This window comes from Columba livia, chromosome 1 (genome assembly GCF_036013475.1).
Source record: "Columba livia isolate bColLiv1 breed racing homer chromosome 1, bColLiv1.pat.W.v2, whole genome shotgun sequence".
In the NCBI taxonomy this organism is placed as follows: domain Eukaryota; kingdom Metazoa; phylum Chordata; class Aves; order Columbiformes; family Columbidae; genus Columba; species Columba livia.
The window spans coordinates 180,872,452-180,894,118 of record NC_088602.1 but is presented as its reverse complement, the minus strand read 5'-3'; the positions used below and the strand labels follow the sequence as shown (position 1 = coordinate 180,894,118).

The window sequence follows — 21,667 nt, the reverse complement described above, 5'->3', positions numbered from 1 at the left end:
CAAGCTGCTACATGTCCTGCTTCACACCTGAAGGCTCCTTTCAAGTGATTTTGGTGGTTTTAGGGTTTCTGGTGGTTTCTGTGCCAAATACTATTAATAGTTAAGCACTTCACTTTAATTGGCACCATTCTCTGGCTGTAATGTGGTTGAATCTTTTCCCCTATGGTACATTGTCCTTTTGCTATTTTTGGATGCTATAGTAAAAAAGTGTTTTAAATGCCCCTGGACAGAGGGCTCAGACAAACCAGAAGTCCTGGCATACTGCAGTAAGGCTGAGGTGGGAGGCAGCTGCCGAGCAGAGGCTGTGTGGCAGAGGTGTCCCTGCGGTTGGGCAGCAAGAGCTGGGAGGCACCCACCCCCCGAAACTGCTGGTGTGTGACAAATCTCCCCTCTGAAGCTGACAAGCTCTGGGGCTTGACTTTTTGTTCCAGGAGGAAAGAACAGATTTCAGATGAAGGATCTGAAATTTTGTTTGGAGATAAAGCGGGATTTGCTGTGCTAATTTCTTTTCCACAGGACATCAAAATAGAAGAAAAAAAGGCATCGTTAATCAGATTTCATTTCTCTCGATCCATGTGGCTCTGCAGGAGTTTTTTCACTCTTTCTATTGTTTTTCTTCCTAACTCCTTATACCTGATTTTGGACCTGGTGTTGCTGTTTTACGATGGCCTGGGTGAGCATTGCAGGGAGCTGGGGTTTTGGGGGGGGTGCATGCTGGCAATGCTGAGGACTGGTGCACTCAGGGGGGCTTGGGGTGCCCTGACACTGGTGGAGCAGCTGGTGTGGGATCCCACGAACAGGGGTCTGCCCAGGCAGGCAGCTGGGTCAGTGTCCAGCAGACCCACGCACCTCCCAGACAGCTGGCACGGTAACCAAACACCGGCAATTTTCAGAGAAAAACACATCTAATAACATTAATTTTCTTCTAGAGCAGACGGTAAGGTAACTAAAGCCAGGTTGATTGGGCTTCATTGGGATTTTTACCTAATGATCTTCTAGAAAGCAGGTGCACTGGCAGTGATTTTAAGCTTTAGAAAGCCCTAACAGTGTACCAAGTAAACCTTTGATGCTATGGGGATTTTCTAGGAGGGGGAGCTGCATTATTTTTAGATCATTGCAAAGCATTTGCTGACTGCAACAGAATTAATGGTGCTTTTATGGTAGTCAGTTAATGACTGTCAACAAACAGAGTTGATTTCAGTTCAAATTGTAATTTTAAATCAAACTAGCCAGCTGTCAGACATGGGAGCAGTGTGGACGATTCCTCCTCTAGCATCCTATGGTGCCGCTTCTGCATCCATCATTCTATCAGGTGTGTGTTGGGAGCCAGGTTTGAGATTCAAATCACATACACCACCTAATACTAATTTTAGGGTGGTGAATTCCTGGTTAGTTACACAAAAAACAACCAACTCCCCTATGCCTCACTACTGCTTTAAAGACTTAGGTTATTTCTATGTTGCAAAATAATTTTTTACTATAGAAACATGAAGTTCTGACGGTTGTAGTACATCTTTGCTTTGCCAAATGAGGAAAGCGGCTGCTTTTGTGGCCTGATTTGGTACAAGTCTCCTCTTGACCTTCAGTACCCTGAAAATCCATTCAAGACCATGAAAATTTCCCTAATCCTAGGGTGTTTTTCTGGGGCTCAGTAGGCCATTTGTACAGGGCAAGACAGAATAAACTACTATATTGCATGCATCCCTCAACATTTCTTCCAGACTGTCAATTGCATGAGCTTTGAAAGTGAACAGTGAAGCGTCTGTATTGGTAAATATGCCTCTATAATGCTAGTCCATTATTTGTGACAGGCTATTCTTCTCAGCATCTTTACCTCACTTCTGATATGCTCAGATATGCCAAAACTACTCTTGTAGGTTTATCCAAATAATAGTACTTAAACTGGAAGTTAACCAAAAAGAAAATAGTCCAGTCTACCTCTAGCTAGTATATTTTAACTATTCTGGGATGAAGACATCTTCAGGCATTAGCCTGGCCTAAGTGCATCTCTTGTTTAATTTTTCAAATCCTTCAAATTGCTGTGATTGTCATTTTTAGCAAGGGAGTTTCTCAAGTCATGAGTAATTTGCTGCTTTTGTACTTTTATACTGATCAGCACACCATGAGTATTACTTAAAATTTTTAATTAAGAAACCACACAAGACATTTTAATTACATTTGACTACTGGAGGCTGCAAGGGTAGCCTCAGCAGAAGAACTTGGAGGGGTCTAACAGCCCTCCATAATACATTATTTGAAAAACTCTGAAAGGTCTTGAAACGTTCATTGAATTTATGCTCTTGCAAGACAGTTATTACTTATTTTATAAGAATATAAAAAGGAAGAGCCTTTCTAATTATATCAGAGGAAAGAAGAGAGCTAAGCAGTGCTCACTGCTGCTCTCATCCTCTGAACCAGTTCTTCTGCTTCAGCATTTCAATTAGAGTTTTGTACTGTGAGCTCAGTTTCTCATTGAGGTGTTCCATTGATATTTGCCTTTGTTTGGTCTCGGCCTGAACTTGGCATGTATCATCTCACTTCCAGACAGTCTTTCTTTCCCACACAGATGTAAAAGAAAAGCTCAGCTTTAATCTTCAGGTATGTGGGAAAAATCCATTTTTTTTTTTTTTTTTTTTTTTTTAACTGTTGTGGCTTGAAAAGCTTTGAAACCAGTGAGGACAATAATAAAATGTACTTCTATAAACATGTTTGAAGTCCAAAGTCATTATGCAATCATTAATAAAGCCTTGTAATGCAATTTGACTCTATGGTGTATTACTGGCTAACGTTAGCTAAGCAACTTTCAGTTTAGTAAATATTCTAGCATTTTGTGCAAGAACTGGTAAATTTGGACCTCTAGAATTGAATTAGTAATGGGATCATATTGCCAGTGTTAGATTTCTGAAGAGGCCAACAATAAAGCACAGACAAGCTACCAGCAAGTGAATGTACGGAGAGATCTCACTGCTGAACTCTCTCGTGTAGCTCCCAGGAGTTGGTGAATTACAGGCTTCCTAAGCAGGCAGATGACTACTCACAGTTATCTGTCGTTAAGTTGTCTAATACCTTTTTGAACCCTTTTCTGCTTTTTGCTTCCAGTGAGTTTTGGTAATGAGTTCCACAGTTGAATTACTTGGAAAAAAGAAAATCCAGACTTCCTTTTGTTGCTTTAAATGTATTGTCTGATTATTTCATTGTGTAATGTGAGAAGGAATGGCTTCTGTATGAGGAAAAAAATTATAGATTAAGATGAAAGATGTAGGGAAAGTGAACTATTACACATCTGTGTTTCTCATCTATTCTTCATAGCTCTTCCATTTCCATTAAATGATTTAGAGATGGAAAGACCAGGACTGATGGATGTATTCAAATGTGAGTATTGCTGGGGTTTGTGCAGTTTCGTGACAGCAGTTTCTGCTCCATTGTCAGTCTTTTCCTAAAATTCCTTACATTTTGCTTGATTTCTTACTGTGGTTAAGCACTGAACCTGTAGTTAAAGGAAACTAATCCACAACTCCAGATCTGTTTTCTGAGTAGAAATAACTTTAGAGACCACAACTCTGGGTATTGTAGCAATGTTCCCTAAGCACATTATTTAATGTTTATTGACACGGGGCTTCATATCCCAGTTTATCTACATTCAGAGTTTTTTTCCACAACTCTTTTCAGCTATTTTACATTTGGCTATCCTGAATAAAATTTTGTTGTTTCCTTTAAATCGTTTCAAGCTGATTTGTGGGTAATTCTACTCTCTAGTGCAGTAAAGATATTCAGTCTGTTTTCACATGATCATGTGTTTAAAAAAAAGTAAAAGTATGACGTAGAGAAAGTCAAGAGAAAGTCCAGTTTGTTTTAAAATTTGCTAACACAGTCGGTTTATAGAAGACTCTTATGGCCATCATTGACCCATTTTCTCAGTTTAACTGACACCATCCACTTGGTGTCTTCATGTATTCCTAAGGCCTTAAAGTTCAGTGTAGGCATCATTTGGTGTTCTGCAACACTTCTGTAGTTGGTTATGTCAGCAGTTTAAGAAACAATAGGGAAGCCACTCAGTGTAAAAAACTTAGAATATAATATCCTGGACGAAACTTTGAGAAGGAAAAGGAAAAGGAAAAGGAAAAGGAAAAGGAAAAGGAAAAGGAAAAGGAAAAGGAAAAGGAAAAGGAAAAGGAAAAGGAAAAGGAAAAGGAAAAGGAAAAGGAAAAGGAAGGGAAAGGTAAAAGGAAAAGGAAAAGGAAAAGGAAGAGAGGAGAAAGAAGAGGAGAGGAGAGGAGAGGAGAGGGAGAGGGAGAGGGAGAGGGAGAGGGAGAGGGAGAGGGAGAGGGAGTATCAAAGCAGTCTGAAGTTTAGCCAGTAGACCTGGTAAAGGAATTGTACTTTTCCCAAAGAAAGCTAGCCAGTCCATCCACATGAAGTGGTAGATAAACAGAGGTTGCTGCGATTTGTTTTAACTTGTGGAGAACAAAAGAGAAAGCAGTTCTGGTGTTGTAAGCAGCCGTGGCAGAGAAGGTCTCTCATGTGCTTGCTTTCTGCTTCTCTCTAGACATGTATTTTGATTTTGGACCAGGAAACTCATAGAACTGTGTCAATCATGAATGAAAAAAAACCAAAACAAACCAAATCAACAGACTGGGCTTGTGTCATATGATGTCATAAATGCTCCATGCCTTCCAGGAGGCATCTGAGCCTAATGGAAGATTCCACTTATGGAACCCATTTGATTTACAGTCAGATCTGGATAGTCTTGAGATAAGTTACAATCCTCCTGGGAAATACAGGACACTGGAATTCCATGTCCTGCCTTTTCTCCTAATCACCCTTATTCTTACTATGACTTTGAGCAGTGCATGAAGTATTGGTAGCTGTGCTAAAGGATAGAAATTTAAACAAGTGTCATTCCTATGGAGATAATGTTCTTGCAAATATTGCATTTTATTGTAGATGCACATTCTTACTGGTCTCAATCATGCATTTTGTGTGTCTGTGGAAAACATTTTTACAGTGCATTTTTACATTGAGTTAGATTTTCATCTATCTTTTGTAGGCAATGTGGTTAAATTTTACTTTTTAATATATATAATTACAAAAATCCATTTTGTTGAAATTTTGAAATTTCTTCATGGAATGGGTTGTCAGGCATTGGAACAGGCTGCCCAGGGAAGAGATTGAGTCACCATCCCTGGAGGTGTTTAAAAGATGTGTAGAGGTGGCATTTAGGGACATAGTTTAGAGTGGACTTGGCAGTGTTAGGCTGATGGTTGAAAACAATGACCTTAAAGGTCCTTTCCAACATAAATGATTCTATGATTCTATGATTCTATGATTCTATGATTCTATTTCAGTGACTCTGTACTCCCATAGTTTGCACCTCCATTTAGCCTCCTGGGTAATATACATTATGTTAATTTGCAGTTCAGGCTGGTTAGCGTCTATGCAAATCTGAGCCTTTGGGTTACATTTACTGAAGGTTTTGAAGTTTTTCTCTTCAATCATAGGGCTGGGTAATTCCTTGGTTTTGTAATATGCAAACTGACTGATGTATACAGTCACCTGATTCTAGCAGCTGAGGCTTTACCAAAAACAGTAATTATCATGATCAATTAAAAATCTGGCCAGACTGAGATCAATCCTTATGAGTTTGAGTTTTTGTTTAGGACAGTGAGAATAAGCAAAGGGCTTCTTCAAATCTCTTTTTTTCTTATATTATATTTTTGTTTTACAAGTATGCGGCCCTAAGATTATAAATTGCATTGCCATCTATTCTGTGAGCTAGATTTCTGGGAAGTCTTCAAAATTTATAGAGCAAATGCAGTAAGGTGGGTAAATTCAGGAGGAGAATGTGAATTCAAGGGCATACGAAAGAATCTTGGAATTCCACATTTGCCTCATTGGGTTTCATCACTGATTTTGGACCAACAGCTTTACTGTCCTCACTGAAAATGAATGTTATATTTTATTTTATGTCTTTTAGTTGTGTGATAAAGAGGATATAAAGGAGTGAGTGGCCTTGCATTTGCAGTGTCATTGCCTTTAATTTTTTGCAATTATAAACTTTCAGGCATTGGTGCTTATAATTAGACACTTCTATACCTTAATGAGAAAACTATATAGCAAACATGTAAGTCATCTCCTAGATGCTTAAAATTAATTAGAAGACCTAAACAGGGCACCTTGTTTGAAAATGTTAACAGAAATTTTGCTGTAACTCTCTTGAAATTAAACTCCATCCCTTTGCTTTATTGCATTCCTGGTTTGACTATAAATTATGATTTTAGTCTTTATGGTAACATTAAATTGTAGGTGATGAACATGGAGAACTCCACAATCAAGAACAGCATTGAATTATTCAAATATCTTTGAATTACATGTGGAATAAGAATTACTTGATTATGTTTTAGTACCTTTTGGGTCCCTTTAGCTATGTATTGATGCTGGAGGGGGATTAAGAAGAGAGAGAGAAGGACAGAAAGAGATTGCTTTCTCTGCAACTTCAAATTCAACCTGACCAAAGCACATGATATATTTCATTTTACTCATTATTTCAATCGAGTTTTGCCTCAAATGTCATTCTGTGCTGCACAAAGTTTAGTATTTTGAAAACATGTAAAATCAAAACATCATATTTAGATGGAGCCCAAGAACATCTTTCCTTCTCAAATAAATCTAGTCAGCCCTGCAGACTGTGCCCATTATTGGCTGCAGAAGCAGAAGACAGAACCCTTTTACTCTCTGTATGGGCAGAGGGCAGGCATTTGATAAATGAATGGAGAAGCCTATGTCAGCTTCAGAGAAGAAAACAAAAGAACCAGAGAAAGAGCAATGAAAAAAAGAGACTGTCAGTGGAAACTGCTGAAAGATTGACTGTAGTTTTCCATTGCTTGTTTTGTCTGTTGAGTTATTTGTTCTTGTTTATTGTTTGTTTCCTCTATCTATACAACTGGATTCTTGTACTAATATATCCTCCCCCACTTTTCTAAGAACTAATTTTAAGGGACTATCAAAAATATACCAGATAAATCATGTCTCTTTTTATGCATGTAGCTTAGCTTTCAGACTGTGTATGTGTCAGAGGAAGAAGTTGTGTCTGTGGAAGGAGGGAACGCTTTCATCGAAAGACAGCACAGGTGTCCTTGCATGACTGTTGTCTGGTTCATTGATCTCACTTTCTTAAGTTCAAAATTTACACATCTGAGAATCCTTCTGCACCTCACAATATAGAAACCTTCGAAGATTGAGTTGATGTTTACTTCATGGGCTTAAACCTCTCAGCATGAGCAGCATTTCATGGGTCTGTGGAGGAGGAGAACAGAGGGTGATTCTTTCTGACAGTGATGAACCCACCTCTGTGGTTTGGCTTTTGAAACCCTTGGACTTTAGGAAAGTTCAGAACCAAACCTGCATGCTCAGGTTCTTCCATCAAATAAAAAGTAATCTTAAAGTTATGTTTTAGACCAGTGCTGGAAGAGAAAAGCTTGCTCTGTTGATGATAATTATTTGACTCCTCCTGACTCTGCTGATTTATTAAAGGAGATGGAATTTAATTAAGATTTAGTCTCAGCCTATCTGTAATTTACATAGAGGTTTTAGCAAACTTTACTAATATGTGGAGTTCGCAGTAATGGTCCAGTTTTTCCTGTAGGTTTTTCTGCTTGGCTTTCATCCCGTCTGTTAGGTAAAATGAAGGCCCAGAAAATCAGATTATTACATCCCAAGGGGCAGGACTGATAAGCAGCACATGATTGTTGATCTGCTTGCTACCCGGTGTTGGTGGTGTTTGAGGTGCTGCAAGATGCAAAGCCAATTTGTTAACAATTAGTGCTCATTAGAATCATTTCCTGTTATCGATTTTAAATGTTTGACAAAGCACTTTTAGGAAACTGCACCCAAAAAAAAAATAGTGGCTGTACATCAGTGCTTAGTAATTACAACTCTTTAGGGCCCAGTGTCAATCTTAACTAACTGGTTTCATTGGTTTCCAAGTAATTATTTCTGCTTTGGATCCCACCTGCTATCCCCTCCAGATTAAAGATGCCTTGAAACAAGGACATAGTTCTTGATTAGCAGAGTTGCTGAGGAAGGAGTGATAAAACAAAAGCAGCTTTTTGTTTTCTGTCTTGGTTTGTCATGGCTTGGGCTCTTTATCTTACGTAACTACCAGTGGATTACATGATATTCATTGCAGGAATTATTGTCAGCCTGGAATTAAGTGTGATTTCCATTGACCTTAACATTTAACATGTGGGTTTAATTTTAGATGCATCCTTGCACTTATACACACATTGAGAATTGTGGATCCATTAAAATCTAATTTAGGTATGGTAAAATAAGATATAATGACATGTTACAATAAGGTCTAGGACTCCAATAGAATATATCTGTTAATTTTCTTAGAAATTTGGGCTATAGTTACTATTAATCTGCTTTACATGCCAGAAGAGACTTGAATGTCAGATTATTTAATAAACAATACAATGTGGGTATATCTGTAAAAAGCACGAGATCAGGCAGACCTGAATTTCCACATGTATTGGATATGTATGATGAGTTGTTATAAACTTATGCCTTTTATGAGTACACTGGAATTTTGGCTAAATTTGGCAGTGTCAAAGGTGCACCTAGCACTATAGCCATCTGGGTGAATTTTCCTTCCTTCTTCACTTTAAATTTTTAGCAACATCAGTTCAGGTTTCATAAGCACTCTCCTAAAATGCTTGCAGATATTTTAAATGAATACCGTGATCCCTGTTGCACAAGGTGGAGACCTAACACAAGACTTGGCTTCTGCCTTTCCCACCCCCATTCGTGAATTAGTCTCACAATTACTGTAAAAATTAAGGGGAGTGTGGGTGAAATACGGGAGGCTTAGTCCCTCTAACCTTAATAAACAGAGATGGTATTGACACAAGTGAATTTTGTTTAACCACAGTACATTTGCTTCTTAATTAGTGAATATTCATCTGTCATGAGCAGCAGCTATGACACCCCTCCCCGCTAACACGTTCTGTCATAAATAATCAATGAGAGGCTATTAATATTCATGAGTGAGAATCTGTGTAGTCATGTGCACTGATGCAGAGACAGGGGGAGTGTTGCCATGAACTGAGTCGAAACTCTGTGTGTGTATACGGGAGTGTAAGATAGTTAGGGAAAGGGAAGAAGAGCATGCTGCTACACGCTGCCCTGCCGTGTGCTTCCAGCTCACAGTGCTGTGCCTGTGTTTCGGGGCTGGAGTGACTGATGAAAAACAGTAGTCAAGTCTGGAGGGTGATTCCCTGTCAGTGCATTTGCCTTTCAGTGCTGGGGAAATTAGAGGCTTTGCTCTCGTGTTGCTTATTAGGATGGGCTGCAATCTGTGCACTTTTCAGAAGAGAGAGGAACACTACAAACTGCTCTACGAAGTTTCACAGGTGAGTGCAGAGGATATTGCCAGCATCTCCAGGGTAAAAATATGTGTTATTTACAGAGAGTAAGTAGAGATGCTTTTGTTTTGCTTTTCCTTTTTTTTTTCCTTTGCAAAATTGCTAGCTAAGTTGTTTGGGCGGGGGTTGGTAATTATTAGTATTTTGGGTGCCTGTTGTTTTCGGCTCATTTGCCACTCCCCCTTCAGATGACTTCCTGTGGGATTCTTTTAACATTTTTGTGCATCTTCTGCCAAGATGTCAGTCATATAGCTGCAGTCTCACTGAACCGTATCGGTGATGTTTTAAGGGAGCCCGTAGCTTTAGTAATAAGGCTGATTTCAGATAAGTTGCACTGCTGCCTCTGAAAGCTTTAGGTCTGTGATCTCACCTATTTCTAAGTTAAGGAGCAAAGTTTTTATGACATGTCTGTGCTGGCCAAGAAGTATGTTAGATTTTCAGATTAATTAATTAAAATTGAAATTATTCTGAAGCATACTTGTCACCTTTAAACAGGTACTGAGCACAACAAGGTTTCCGTGGCTGAGATGTGCTGCTTCATTCATTGTATGTGTGTTATTTCTGTTTGCTACTAGACAAAGATCTTAATCCCATCTAGATATTTTGGTGTCTCTTTCAGCATCATAGCAGAGTGAGTAGCAGTGTAGCAGTGTGCTGCTAATGTGTTCTCAGCTCCTTCAGAATAAGATAAGACGAAACAAGCACTTACCATAGTAGCCCATAATTTTTGCTCGGATCCTATTGAATCAGTATTTGATTTGCAGCTTTTTTGTTTGTTCTTTCCTCTTGGCACAGCAGATCCTCGCATACTAAAGTTTAGTGCCTTTCAGCATCAGTTCTCTCTCTCTCTATAATTTGTCCTGGCTTTGACACATTGGCGTTGACAGAGGCTGAACGCTTGCAGTTTTGGGCTGCACTGCTGCTGTGACAGGCAGCGTGGAGAAGAAAAAACAGTTTACAGTGTTGGTGGTCTATTGGCACAGCAGCAGCTAAGTGCCCATTGCCGACTGGTTCTCTGAGTTCCTCCTGACGTGATTCATTTCACAGTGGGCTAATTACAAAGTGGATTCTCTACACATGAAGCAGCCTCCTCAGTTGCAGTGTTAATGCACATTTTCATGGTAATGTGATCAGAGCCTCATTAGCCAGTTTCCAAAATGATCCTCTGCATTAATTAAATATAAAAATGACTCTTTTTATCACCATAGAGAGGAAGAAGAAGATTAACATTGTTAATTACTACTGGGGGCAATACCTCTGCGTCATTTTTTAGCACAGAACCAGCAGGCATATTCAATCCTAAAGGAGTGTCCGTTTGCAGGTAACCTGCCCATTGCCTTGCCTGGTGAAGATGGTCTCTAGGTGGAACACTTCCCTTTAGTTCAATAGTTAGTTGTAATCCCATCATCATATTTTCTTACAGTAATAGCACAGGAAAAAGTGTAGCAGCATGTTTCTCTCTCCTCCCTTTCCCCCTCCCCAGCTCTGGATTGCCAAACTGATCTGAAAGTGTAAAATTGAGAGAGTGGAGTAGGTCCATGTCGGCTTTTCTGTGCCAGGGAATAAGAAATGCAGGTTGTGCTATCAAGTGGATTAGACATTTCTTAAAGGGCTGCATGTGTATAAGGAAAAAAGAGGCTGTGCCTGGTTCAGAGTGAGTGCATTTTCAAACTACACCTTGCATTAAGGTTGCATGGTAATAAATGCTATTGAAATGATCAACAAACCCAAAGGTGGGCTTTTAAAGAGATTCTAGAGATATTCTCCCCTTTATCTGTTATCTTCTCAACTGTTAAGCTGGAGTGTCTGTGGATGTGAACAACCAAGGTGCAAAATGAACTAGTGCTTTCGCTTTTTACTCTGGTGCTTGCCAGATAAAGTGTAATCCCTGGGAGGATCTGAGAGAGTTTCCTTGGGGAGTTGAAATGCAGTGAGCCTGGTGCTGCATCTTGTGCTGTTAGGGAAATGTCACTGATAAGGTGCAGAAGGAGAGCAGAGAAATGACTTAGTGTGCTCACTGCCAGATCCTGTGTTCATCTGTAAACTCATCCCTATCTTTGTTTCAGTGTATACAGGTCAGAGCCCAAAGGATACTGAGCATATTTTTAACCAGGTGCTACAGTAGAGATCAGGTAGTATCTCACACCATAACTGCTTCTGTGTACAATACTGATTTGCTGCTGTGGGGGGAGGGAGTGGCAGTAGAATATGATAAATTAAATTAAGCCAAGGCAGGCATTGCTACTTGATTTGCAAATCCCTTTTTAACTCTCCAGTCCTGTAATTCCTATACCACAGCCTTGGCTCTTTCATCTGCATGATTTCTGGAGAGCCTGGGACAAGTTAGCCTGCCAGGGACATGAACTGACTGAGGATGAGCTGTGGCTCACTAGCATATGTGGATCAGATAGATTAATTTATATTCATATAAGGAAGCAATCCTAGCCTCATCTGTCACCTTTCCGGTGCTAGGCTACCTGATACTGTGGGTGGTCTGTGCACTCATGTACTTAAAAATACAGTAAACAAAGGAAAGTGTGTTTGCAGAGGAAAACCGTGCAAGTGCTTACAGTAAAGCGTGTTTTGTCCTACTGTTTATAGTGAGGTCAGATTCAGCACCAGAGAGCTTTTTGTTGTAGAGCTGCTGGGAAATGAAGACATCGTTAGAATACGTATAATTCCTTGCTCTTTCCCCCACCCCCTTTCTCCAGACTCATTTGCCTTTCCCTGAGATAGCAGTTCAGAGACCATGGAGGCTCTCTCCAAAACAGCATTTACTTGTATGATAGAGACTTTTAATTTGATAACTGTGTTTTGCACATGCAGACTGGGATGAAAACAAAAAGTTAAATAGACATGTTTTGAGATGAAAGCTTTTGAGATACCAATATGCATTGGTGAACCAACCTTGTTCTTCTGAGTGCCTCTTCACCTGTCCTCAGGACATGAAGACAGCTCTGCTTTGCCTCTTGACTTCGTCATGAGACAGTATCAGGCATAGCATCCCCCTAAGTCCTCTTCTCCATATTCCTACCAGTGGAGAAACAGAAGTTGTCTCAATTTGAAATTTATGGCCCTACATGCTACTTCATGGGGCACTTTATTTTTATTTCCTGTGTGCTGTAGAAGCAGGATTGGAGCTAATGAATGTGCAGCCAGGAAGTCTACATCAAGTCACTTAGAGATGGTGGGATCTGGTGTGTGTGCTCTTATCCATTAGGATCAGACCTCTGCCTTTTGAGGCTGGTTTGCTCTTGCACTGCTGCAGTGAAAGTGTGTTTAACTCATTTGTTAGCTGCATGGTGAGGACTTTTCCCATTTAGCAGAAAGGATAGGAGAAATTGGATTGAAGGGAATGATTGAAGGCAAGGACTGAAGGGAATGAACTGGAGCACCATCTCATCAATAGTCAGCAGTGATTTTCAATAGCCTTGTGTGAGACTCAAGGAAATGCAAATTTTTCACAGAATTCTGTGGATATCATATGGAAGTAATTTTTGTTTGCAGGAATTTTTATGTTTTATTTTCAAAATGTGCAGTTAACCCAAATTTTTATGTTTTATTTTCAAAATGTGCAGTTAACCGAAAGAAATCGAAGGGAGGGACGGAGAAAACACAGTACTTTCAGAAGTCAACAAAATACAAATGTTAACTTCTTTTTTGAGTTACATGTTAGGAAGCAGTCGTGGCTCATCTGAGTTCAGGATTGAAAGAGAGAAAGGTCAAAAGCTAGAAGGGAAAACAGAGGCAATTTGGGGTGTCTCATAAAGTCAGTGGTGGAGTTAGGATTAAAACTAGAAGGATGCACATTTGTATTTTACATTTGACCTGAGATGATAGTAGAGCCTCCTTGCAGCGTTTTAAAATCCTCTGAAGACTGATTATGCAGTTTGCTTCTCATGGTCGTTTCAATAATTAGCATAAAGCTCAAATTTTCCTCAGTTTAGAGTTCTGATTTTATGTTCAATTTGATATCCCTTGGGCTGCTCGAAGTACTGAGTTTTAGTGATACGTCTCTTCAAATTCAGAGGTATTTGCAAGAGAGACATCAAGCCTGCCCATGGAAACAGCAGAGGCACTTCAGCATTTTCAGGAAATAGAGCTTATAGCTGGTATTGGGGTAAGGAAAGAAGACTGGGGGCCAAGCACTGTTCCTTGTCACCGGGACCTGCCTTCTCTGGTCTTCATGAAGTTTGGGCTTATTCAGAGAATTTAATAGACTAGATGGTGTGAACCAGTCTCCAGCCACTAATACATACCTTTGGTATTTATGCTGTGTGAGGTATTTATGTGACACATTCTCAGTGTGGTGTTTGTAATTAGCTCCCATCCTTTTCTGAAGATATCTGCCATCAGCTTTTGCATCACTTTTGTTTGCTGTTCTCAGTGCCACCTCCAAATGCTCCTCACAAATTTCACCATCCAGGGGAAAGTACTGTCTTGTGCTTGATCAGCACAAACACATTTTGGGGTCCCTTTATATCTCAGTTCTATTTTTAATAGAAATTGTGTGGCAGGACACTTTTAGCTTTGGAGAATATGAAAGGAGAAAATTATAGATTTAATTTTGTGGGAATCAGTTGAATTATCCAAGTTGAAATAAATCAGTAGCAAAAGTAGATCTGGTTTGATCTTAATGCATTTCCTAGCTTTTCCTTCTTGCTCCTTTCTAAATTTCTGAACAAAAAAATTGAGAACCCCTAGATTCCTTTTTTTCTAAGGAGCTCTTCTGAGTACTGATATATCTGTTAGAAAAGTTCAGAAAATAAATTGTGAGGTGCTGAAGGAGTCAACAAACTTGTAGTCCTCTTTCCTCTCAATTTAATTGAACAATTTTAGAACTCATCTCTATGTGATTCCCTTCAAAGCTGTTCTGTCTCATATTAATAGAACAGTGTTTTTATGGTAAAAATATGATCAAGTAAAGCTTGTAATACTTTTCTAGCCATGTCCTAGAAACTTACTTGGAATTTCCTTAAAGAACCTCTGCTGAAATGAAAAGACTTTAAAAAACAAGTCCATAAAATCTGACTTCTCTCACACATAAGGACATGGTCTTTGTGGTTAACAAGCACAGCTTTTCTGGTTCTTCTGTTTCCTTGCTTTTCTTTACACCAATAATTGAGCAGCATTCATCTAGCTCACTCACCCATTGCTGTAATGCTTGTTCAGACTGTACTCAGAAAGTGTCACCAGTGTTGTGGCATTGCTAACAACTGAGCTCTTGCCCCTGGTGGAGGAGATCATTGTCCCACACTGGGTGCTGGTCCATGACCCACAGGAGCACTGGGTGTCACCCCCAGAGTCCCAGGCATCCAGGCCTCAGCTCTGTGCTTTGAGTCACCTTATGCTGAAAAGATACATCTGAAAGGCCACCTCTTGTCTGGATTTAGGCTCTCACCACAGAGCTATGTTTGGGTGTGAGGGCTCCTTGAGGATTCCTGGGCGATTACACTGTGAGGATTTGGGTCTGAGGATATGTAGGCTGCTTAAAATAACTAGCTCTGGCTGCCTGGATGGGTGGTGGCTGTAGAGAAGACACCTATGAATACAACTAGGCATGTAAGTGTGTCATCATCTGACTTCCTAAAAACCTAAACCCGTTAGCAGGATTTTTGAGATCGTTCTTTTGAACATGACACCTGAATTATACGCTAGGTGCCTAAGTGTTATTTTGGATCTCACACCAACTGCCTTTGATAAAACGCTTATTTTTTTCTGATAAAATCCATCAAACTCTGAAGTGTTGCCACAGACTTCACTGGGGCCAGACTTTCATTTTCTGTCCTTGTTTACTGTCTTGTAAAAGGCATATGGTTCCTGCATATACCTCAAGAGGAAGGATAAAGAAAGAGTTGTGAGATAAGAAAGCAGACAATAGTATGTGAGATAAGAATTCAGGGGATGGATACAACAGAGGCAGCTATACAAAGCTGTATTGAGCTTATATCAGTAATCTCCAGGGATATGCAATGCCATGAAAAATAAAAAAAGTGGTTGAGATACTGAATAGCATTATTTTCTCCATTTTGCTGTCCCTTGCATCTTGAATTTAACAATGGAGATTAAGGAGTCCTCTAATGATCAGGTTTTTGTACATTTTTTAGAGAGCTATCCTTTCTTGAGTCTTTCTTCCTGATGGGATTTGGTATGGATATAATACTCAGGCCTAAGGCAAAACATATCTTTATGTGAGTCTTATACATTAGTGATGTGATGTGATGAAACCAATCTTGCTACCTTGAGCATTCACAGACTAGTAACTGCTGAAGAAGCATATTTAAGGGGTTCGATATTTTTGTTTTGTGGTTCGTTGAATGGGAGGGGCATTAAAATGTCAGCCAGACACTCTGCCAAGTCTATGTTAAGAGTTAATTGACAGTAGGTTGTTTCATCAGTTTTCTCTCAAGAGCTAAGAGTTTAATGGAGACATGTACAGCAGGGCTTGGTGGTACCCAGAGGTTCTTCCACCCCTAGGCATTTGGTGAGATCTCATAAAAATAATAATGAAAAAAAGAAGCTGAAAAGTTCCTGGATCTTTGTCTTTAAGGCTGTTTAACTTCAGAGTGTATTTGACCTGCTATTTTAAAGGACATGAGCTTTTTCTAATAGTACCTGCTTTTCTGTCCACCCCATGACTTTGAGCCCACTGGCTAATTTCAACTATAAAGGCTTTTCCAGTCTTCTAGGTTCATGTGAATTACTTTGATGATACTATTAGGTAGATAATTTTTTTCAAGAACAAGAGGATTTCCTAGCTTGCAAACATTACCTCAAAATACCAAAACATGAAAGAATTTAAAAATTTAGATGCAGATTATTCTTTATACACTTACTTTGTCAATGCAGTGAAGACAGTTACTTGCTATTTTTTGTGTAACAAGCTTGTCATTTGTTTTACTTCACTCAATATTTGTAACAAAAATCAGTCTGTTGAGAGAGGATATTAGATCAGTAACTGTTACCAGGTTATCTGTAATTTTTTAAAATAATAAGCAATAGTTCATAAAGAAAATATTTTTATGCAATGGACTGAACCTAGAAATTGAATTCCAGTGTCTTTATATAACACATTACAAACTCTTGCAGTTGTTTGTATTTTGTATTTAAGTTTAAAATATTGGTATGGACAGGCAGAGGACACTATGGCTATTTGACCATTTCTACATAACGTAAACTTGCATGACCCCTCACTGTTGTGTTTTTTTATTGTTTCACTTAAAGGAAGTTTGGAAATTATACATATTATAGTCTCAGGTGGAAAAAACAATTAATTCCTTTTCTTTCAGGAGTAAAGTTGCTGCTTTTTTGTTTGTTTGTTTTTAACCAACAGAAGCAAACCCTGATAATCAGCAAAGTGAAGCAAAGCAAACATTCTTTTTCCTTTGTTTTATGGTCTGATTGTATACAGTAGCAGTTTATTCCCTAGAGGTTTTAGTCATGAAGTTTGACCTCTGAAGCAACAGAAGTATAGTAGAATGAGTAATTTTCCATACTACTGAGTCATATGTAAAATTCCTGTGCTTCATGTGTATTAATGTCAGAGTTGAACCTGAGAGGACTCAACCTGCAAAAGGCTACAAGAGTCTTTAATTGTGCTATTCATCCACCTGGAGACTTTTTTCTGTTTTGTTTTATCTCTCTTAGTATGTGAAGGGGTTGTTATTTGCTTTGTTTTGTTCTGTTTTTTTCTAGCTCCTGGAATCATACTGTTTAAAAAAAACCCCACTTCTCATTAAAAGTAGTCTCACTTAAGATCAGTGAGAAAGGTTTGCAAATGTCAGTCAGGTTTGCTTTACAGTTTAAGAAATTTGAAAGGAATTGGAATGAACTTTAAAGATAATGTTTAGAAACAGTCTAAATTCTTGAGGGTTTGCCATTCTTCTGCATGTCTAAGGCAGGCATCATTGCTTGAGAAGTGAGGCCGAGACCCATCCATGTGGGGTTAGCCCTAAGGAGGAGGAAAATGTTTGGCTCTGGACTTTCAGGGCTTGTCCACAGACATCAGTGCCAACAGGAGCCGGTGGTGGCTGTATCAGCATGGCAGTGCACGCTTGAGACCCCAGCCAGTTTCTAGCTAGGATCATAGGTTCTGCATCTGCAGATGTGCCTCCAGGGACCACCTTGCTTGCAAATGTCAGCACAGCTTCTGTGTGCATGTGCAGAAGACTGGTGAGGCTCCTGGGAAAGATCCACAAACTTACTAGGTGTTCAGTTGCTCTCCAATGTCAGAAAGATGATTAACTGTAGGACAAGGACCCATGTCCTGAGGACCAAGAGGAGCATGGGAATGGGTGAACTGTGCTAAATCTTGTGAGGACTGAACAACTGAAATAATCAGAGAAATATATTATCTTCAGTTACCTGTGCTATAACAGAACAAATGTCTGACATATTTAATATGTTTGATCATATTTGTAATGTGCTTTTTGCATATTATAGTGATGTATTTGCAGGGAAGGCTGCTCAAGGAATGATCATTATTCAGGCCTTTGACTTCCTCATGGTTAGAATGCGAAGTATTCATATTCTTCCTGCTTTCCATGGGCATATGAACTGCCAGTTCAAAACAAATGTTAGTAGCAACAACAGATGAAAGAAAGAGTCAATTATTAGTTAAAGTTGAGCATTTGGAATACTTTCTCAGACGTCAAGGCTACTAGAAGTGGGGGTGGCATCTCTCATTCCATTATGGTTTTATATATTTTTAAATGTAATTTGTCATCTAGTCTACTATTACAGTCAGGAAAGATAAAGACCCATAAGTTTATAAATGGGGAATTGCAGAAGGTGTGTGTGGTGTCTAGGTTCTATTTCATGCAGGAATATAATTCTATCAAAATCAAAATGCTTTCTAGAAAAGTTCAAGATTTCAGCAAAGCATAGTCTTAGGGGAAAAAAAACAGGAAAGAAATTTCCAGGAGTACCTGAATATCATTTCTATATCACTATAGTGAAATATTTAGGATGATTAACATTTTGAAACATCTTACGTTCCATAGTTTCTAAAATGATGTGTTATATAGTATGAAATTTGGATGCCAACAGTGAGTCAAGTGTTCTTTTATCTTAAAATATTTTCCTCTTTTCAGAGTTGTGTGTACTGTTTGTGAAATCTCAAACTTTCTCCTGACGTGGAATTTCCATCCTCTCTAGGTTTCCCATTCTGAGACACGTGACTTACTGTAGGGAAGCTCTTCCTTATGTATGATCCCCTTCACCAGCATATACTTCTTGTAGAGATTTTGTCAGAGAGCGGGCTCATATCTTATGAGAGAGAAGGAAAGCATATATAGCAAGAAGCATTCATGTAAACATATTCCAACAAGGTATTTATTAGAAAAATAATAGATGATCACCTTCACAGTATATGTTGTGATGTCAGAGAGGGATATTGCTCTGTTAAAGAGAGTGTGCCAAAATCTTTTGTTTTGTTTCTGGAAATCCCACGCCACTGGATCAGTAACTGTGGTGTATTGAGGCACAGGTCCTGATCAGCACAGCAGCAGGACTTGGAAGTCTGGCTCTAATTCCTTCTCTCATCGGCATATTTGAAGAGTTCCTGGTTTCTCTTTTCCCTTTCTGGTATAAAGATCTGTATTATTTAAAGCTTTAAAGATTAGCTGTAGAGATATTTGCTAATGGCTAATGAAGAAACCAGAATAGTGTTGTCTAATAATGATGATGGTGGTGATAACAATAAGCATCGTAAAATGGTAGATCGATCCACTTAGCAATTATTGGTAAAGTTATAATACAAAGTGAATTGTTGCAGTGGATTGTAGATCTACCTGCATTTCCCAGCAGCTCTGGAATCCCACACTTCCTCAAAGTCCAGAAAGGATTTTGTTTGGTTTGTTGAAAGACTATGTTTTGCTTCACTGTATGCTAAAAGTCAGTTTTGATAGAAATTTTCTTTGCAGTTTCCCCAGAATTTCTCCTCAAATAATTAATGGGGCAAGATGCTTTTTTATTAATGTATTTTACTTTATTGTGCAAATTAGAGGCTTTTTAGTATGGAAAAAATTATAAATATGAATTTATTGGTATTGCTTTCTCCAGGTACTAATAAATATAGGAGGGGTTTGCTAGTTGTTCATCAGTAGTGGAGTCATGTTGCTTTCAATTAAGTTCAGCATAGATATAAAGTCTCCTCACTCCTATAAGTATAATACATTTCAAATCTTATGTGTGAATCTTACTAAACCATTTAAAATCTTCTTGATTAAGTAGTTTTAAGTTCCTAATACAAGAGGTTGTTCCCATTTATCTCCAAATGACCTCTTTATCTCCAGATTTACGTATTTCCTTGAATTAAAACTGTCATTTGGTCATGTTCAGTAGGAGAATGTCTTTGAAAGTCTGACCTGTGGGAACATGATGAATAATGACAGGGGAAGGATTTTGCCCACTGAGAATACCAAATCATGTAGCGCTGTAGTTTCACTTACTAAATATTGTCCAGGCTCTATTGTTGAACCCTGTGCTGCCAGTGTCACTTTGTCAGGATGTTTTCTGTCCTGTGACTAGCAGCTTCAAATGTACTCATCCATCTTCTTGTCCCATTACATTTCATGTGACTGATGTTCTGCACCCATTAAAATTGATGGGAAAGAACAAAGAGAAGAAAAATGTGCCCTTCAACTGATTATGCCTTTGAAAGAGCAACTAAGACTCTGCGGCTATCTAGAGTAAACTGAGTAGTTATTTCTGTTTCAAACTATATTACTTAGATGTATTAATTCTTATGAGCAGTAGATCCCTTCTTTTGTTATTTTGATATTATATTGAGAGCTGCAAGCCTATGTCAATATTTTCTCCTTTAATTTTGTGACAGTAGGTGAACATACAGACACTTTTAGATGTATTAGCTGCCTCCGGTATTCTTGCCTGTGAGATATTGCTGGCATGCCTGAATACCCTCTCAGGGAAGGATGGAAATATGTTTGACAAGCCCAGGCCTTTCCTCTGAGGAAGGACCCACAGGGCTTTGATCAGCCACACCTCCTGTGCCGTGGAAGAGCACTTGCGTGGGATGTCACAAGGTTCTGCTTGGCAATAAGTGCTTCCTCACCTTACGCTAAGATCTTCAGAGCAATTAATGGGAGACTAGAAATACAAGAGCATTTGTAGTGTTGGCTTTATCTTTATTTCACAGATACAGATGGTTTCCCAGAGTGCTAGTCCAATGTTTCAGAGTTAGACGAGGGCCATTAGCCAGCTGAATGGAGAGGATAGATGTCATATTTACTGACAACCAAAGACGAAACACAGAGGAGAAGCAAAAATGAATGTTCCCGAGTGATCAGTGTGTCTGATTATTTACAGCTTATATGACAGCCTTCTCAATACAGCAGCCAACCATTCTTTCCCATTTGTGAATAGCAATGAGACTATTTTTTTTTTCAAATTGGGCTTTGACCTTGAGCACTTGTGTGCCCCAGAAAGGCAGTTTAATGGGCTCCTGTAGGCTTCCTGATGTTCTTGCAGAGGCTTCAGCTGTTCACATTCCTAGTGGTACTAGTATACACTAAAGTTTATTTCCATGCAAAGTTCATATGTATTTTGATTTTGTAAAACTCTGTGGCAGAAATTTGGGGTTCTTGGACTTTGCCTTGAAATTAGTGCTTTGTCTTGGCAATTTAGGCTTAGTTGGTGCTCTATCTGAAGTTCCTGAAGTATGTTTGGCTTGGGGGGCTCGGAAATGCTGCAGTGAGCTCTGAGCCTTGAAAGGTTGTTTCCTACAGTATGACCTATAATTATTTGAGATTTCTGATAGGCATCAAGGCCTGTTTTTTTTGTCAAGCATTTTTCTAAGACTGGAGATGGTATATTATAAAGTAGATAATATTCTTATGTCAGCGGTGGATTCAGTTGGGTTATTTATCCATATTTTAAAGACAATTGCTCACATCTAGAATTTGTGAAGAGGAGCTTTATTAAGATTAAAATGGGCAAATAAGACTTTAATAACTTTAATTTAGCAATTTCCTCGTGAGCTTCCCTGCTCTCTTTAGTTGCTTACTTGACCTCCAGCTGAGAGTGGATTCATTATTTTAAAGGAACATTCTTAGAGATAATTAACCTCTGAAATGAGTGGAAGTTAGGCAAAAATGCGCTGAATCTTTAGTGAGGTCCTGCTTATGCAGGACAGATCTGGATTGTTCAAGCACAGTGTCACCCTTAACATTAGAAGCACTTGAACAAGTAACCCAAGGGTAAATAGGGGCATAAACTTGATGTGC

At 39.0% G+C, this 21,667-nt stretch overlaps 1 protein-coding gene across 6 annotated transcripts in view; it reads left to right on the top strand.

Annotated features, from left to right (window-relative positions):
- Positions 1-21,667, top strand: part of PDZRN4 (PDZ domain containing ring finger 4) — a 249,698-nt gene that overhangs the window by 134,093 nt on the left and 93,938 nt on the right. The window contains exon 1 of one of the 6 annotated variants that reach the window (XM_021284085.2): positions 328-673. The exons of 4 other annotated variants lie outside the window; for them this stretch is intronic. In XM_021284085.2, coding sequence (XP_021139760.2) covers positions 574-673 — 100 coding nt within the window. In that variant the 5' untranslated portion in view covers positions 328-573. Of the gene's footprint in view, positions 1-327; positions 674-9,061; positions 9,411-21,667 lie in introns of those variants that run through there. One more of the 6 variants, XM_005499906.4, reaches the window with a different exon arrangement.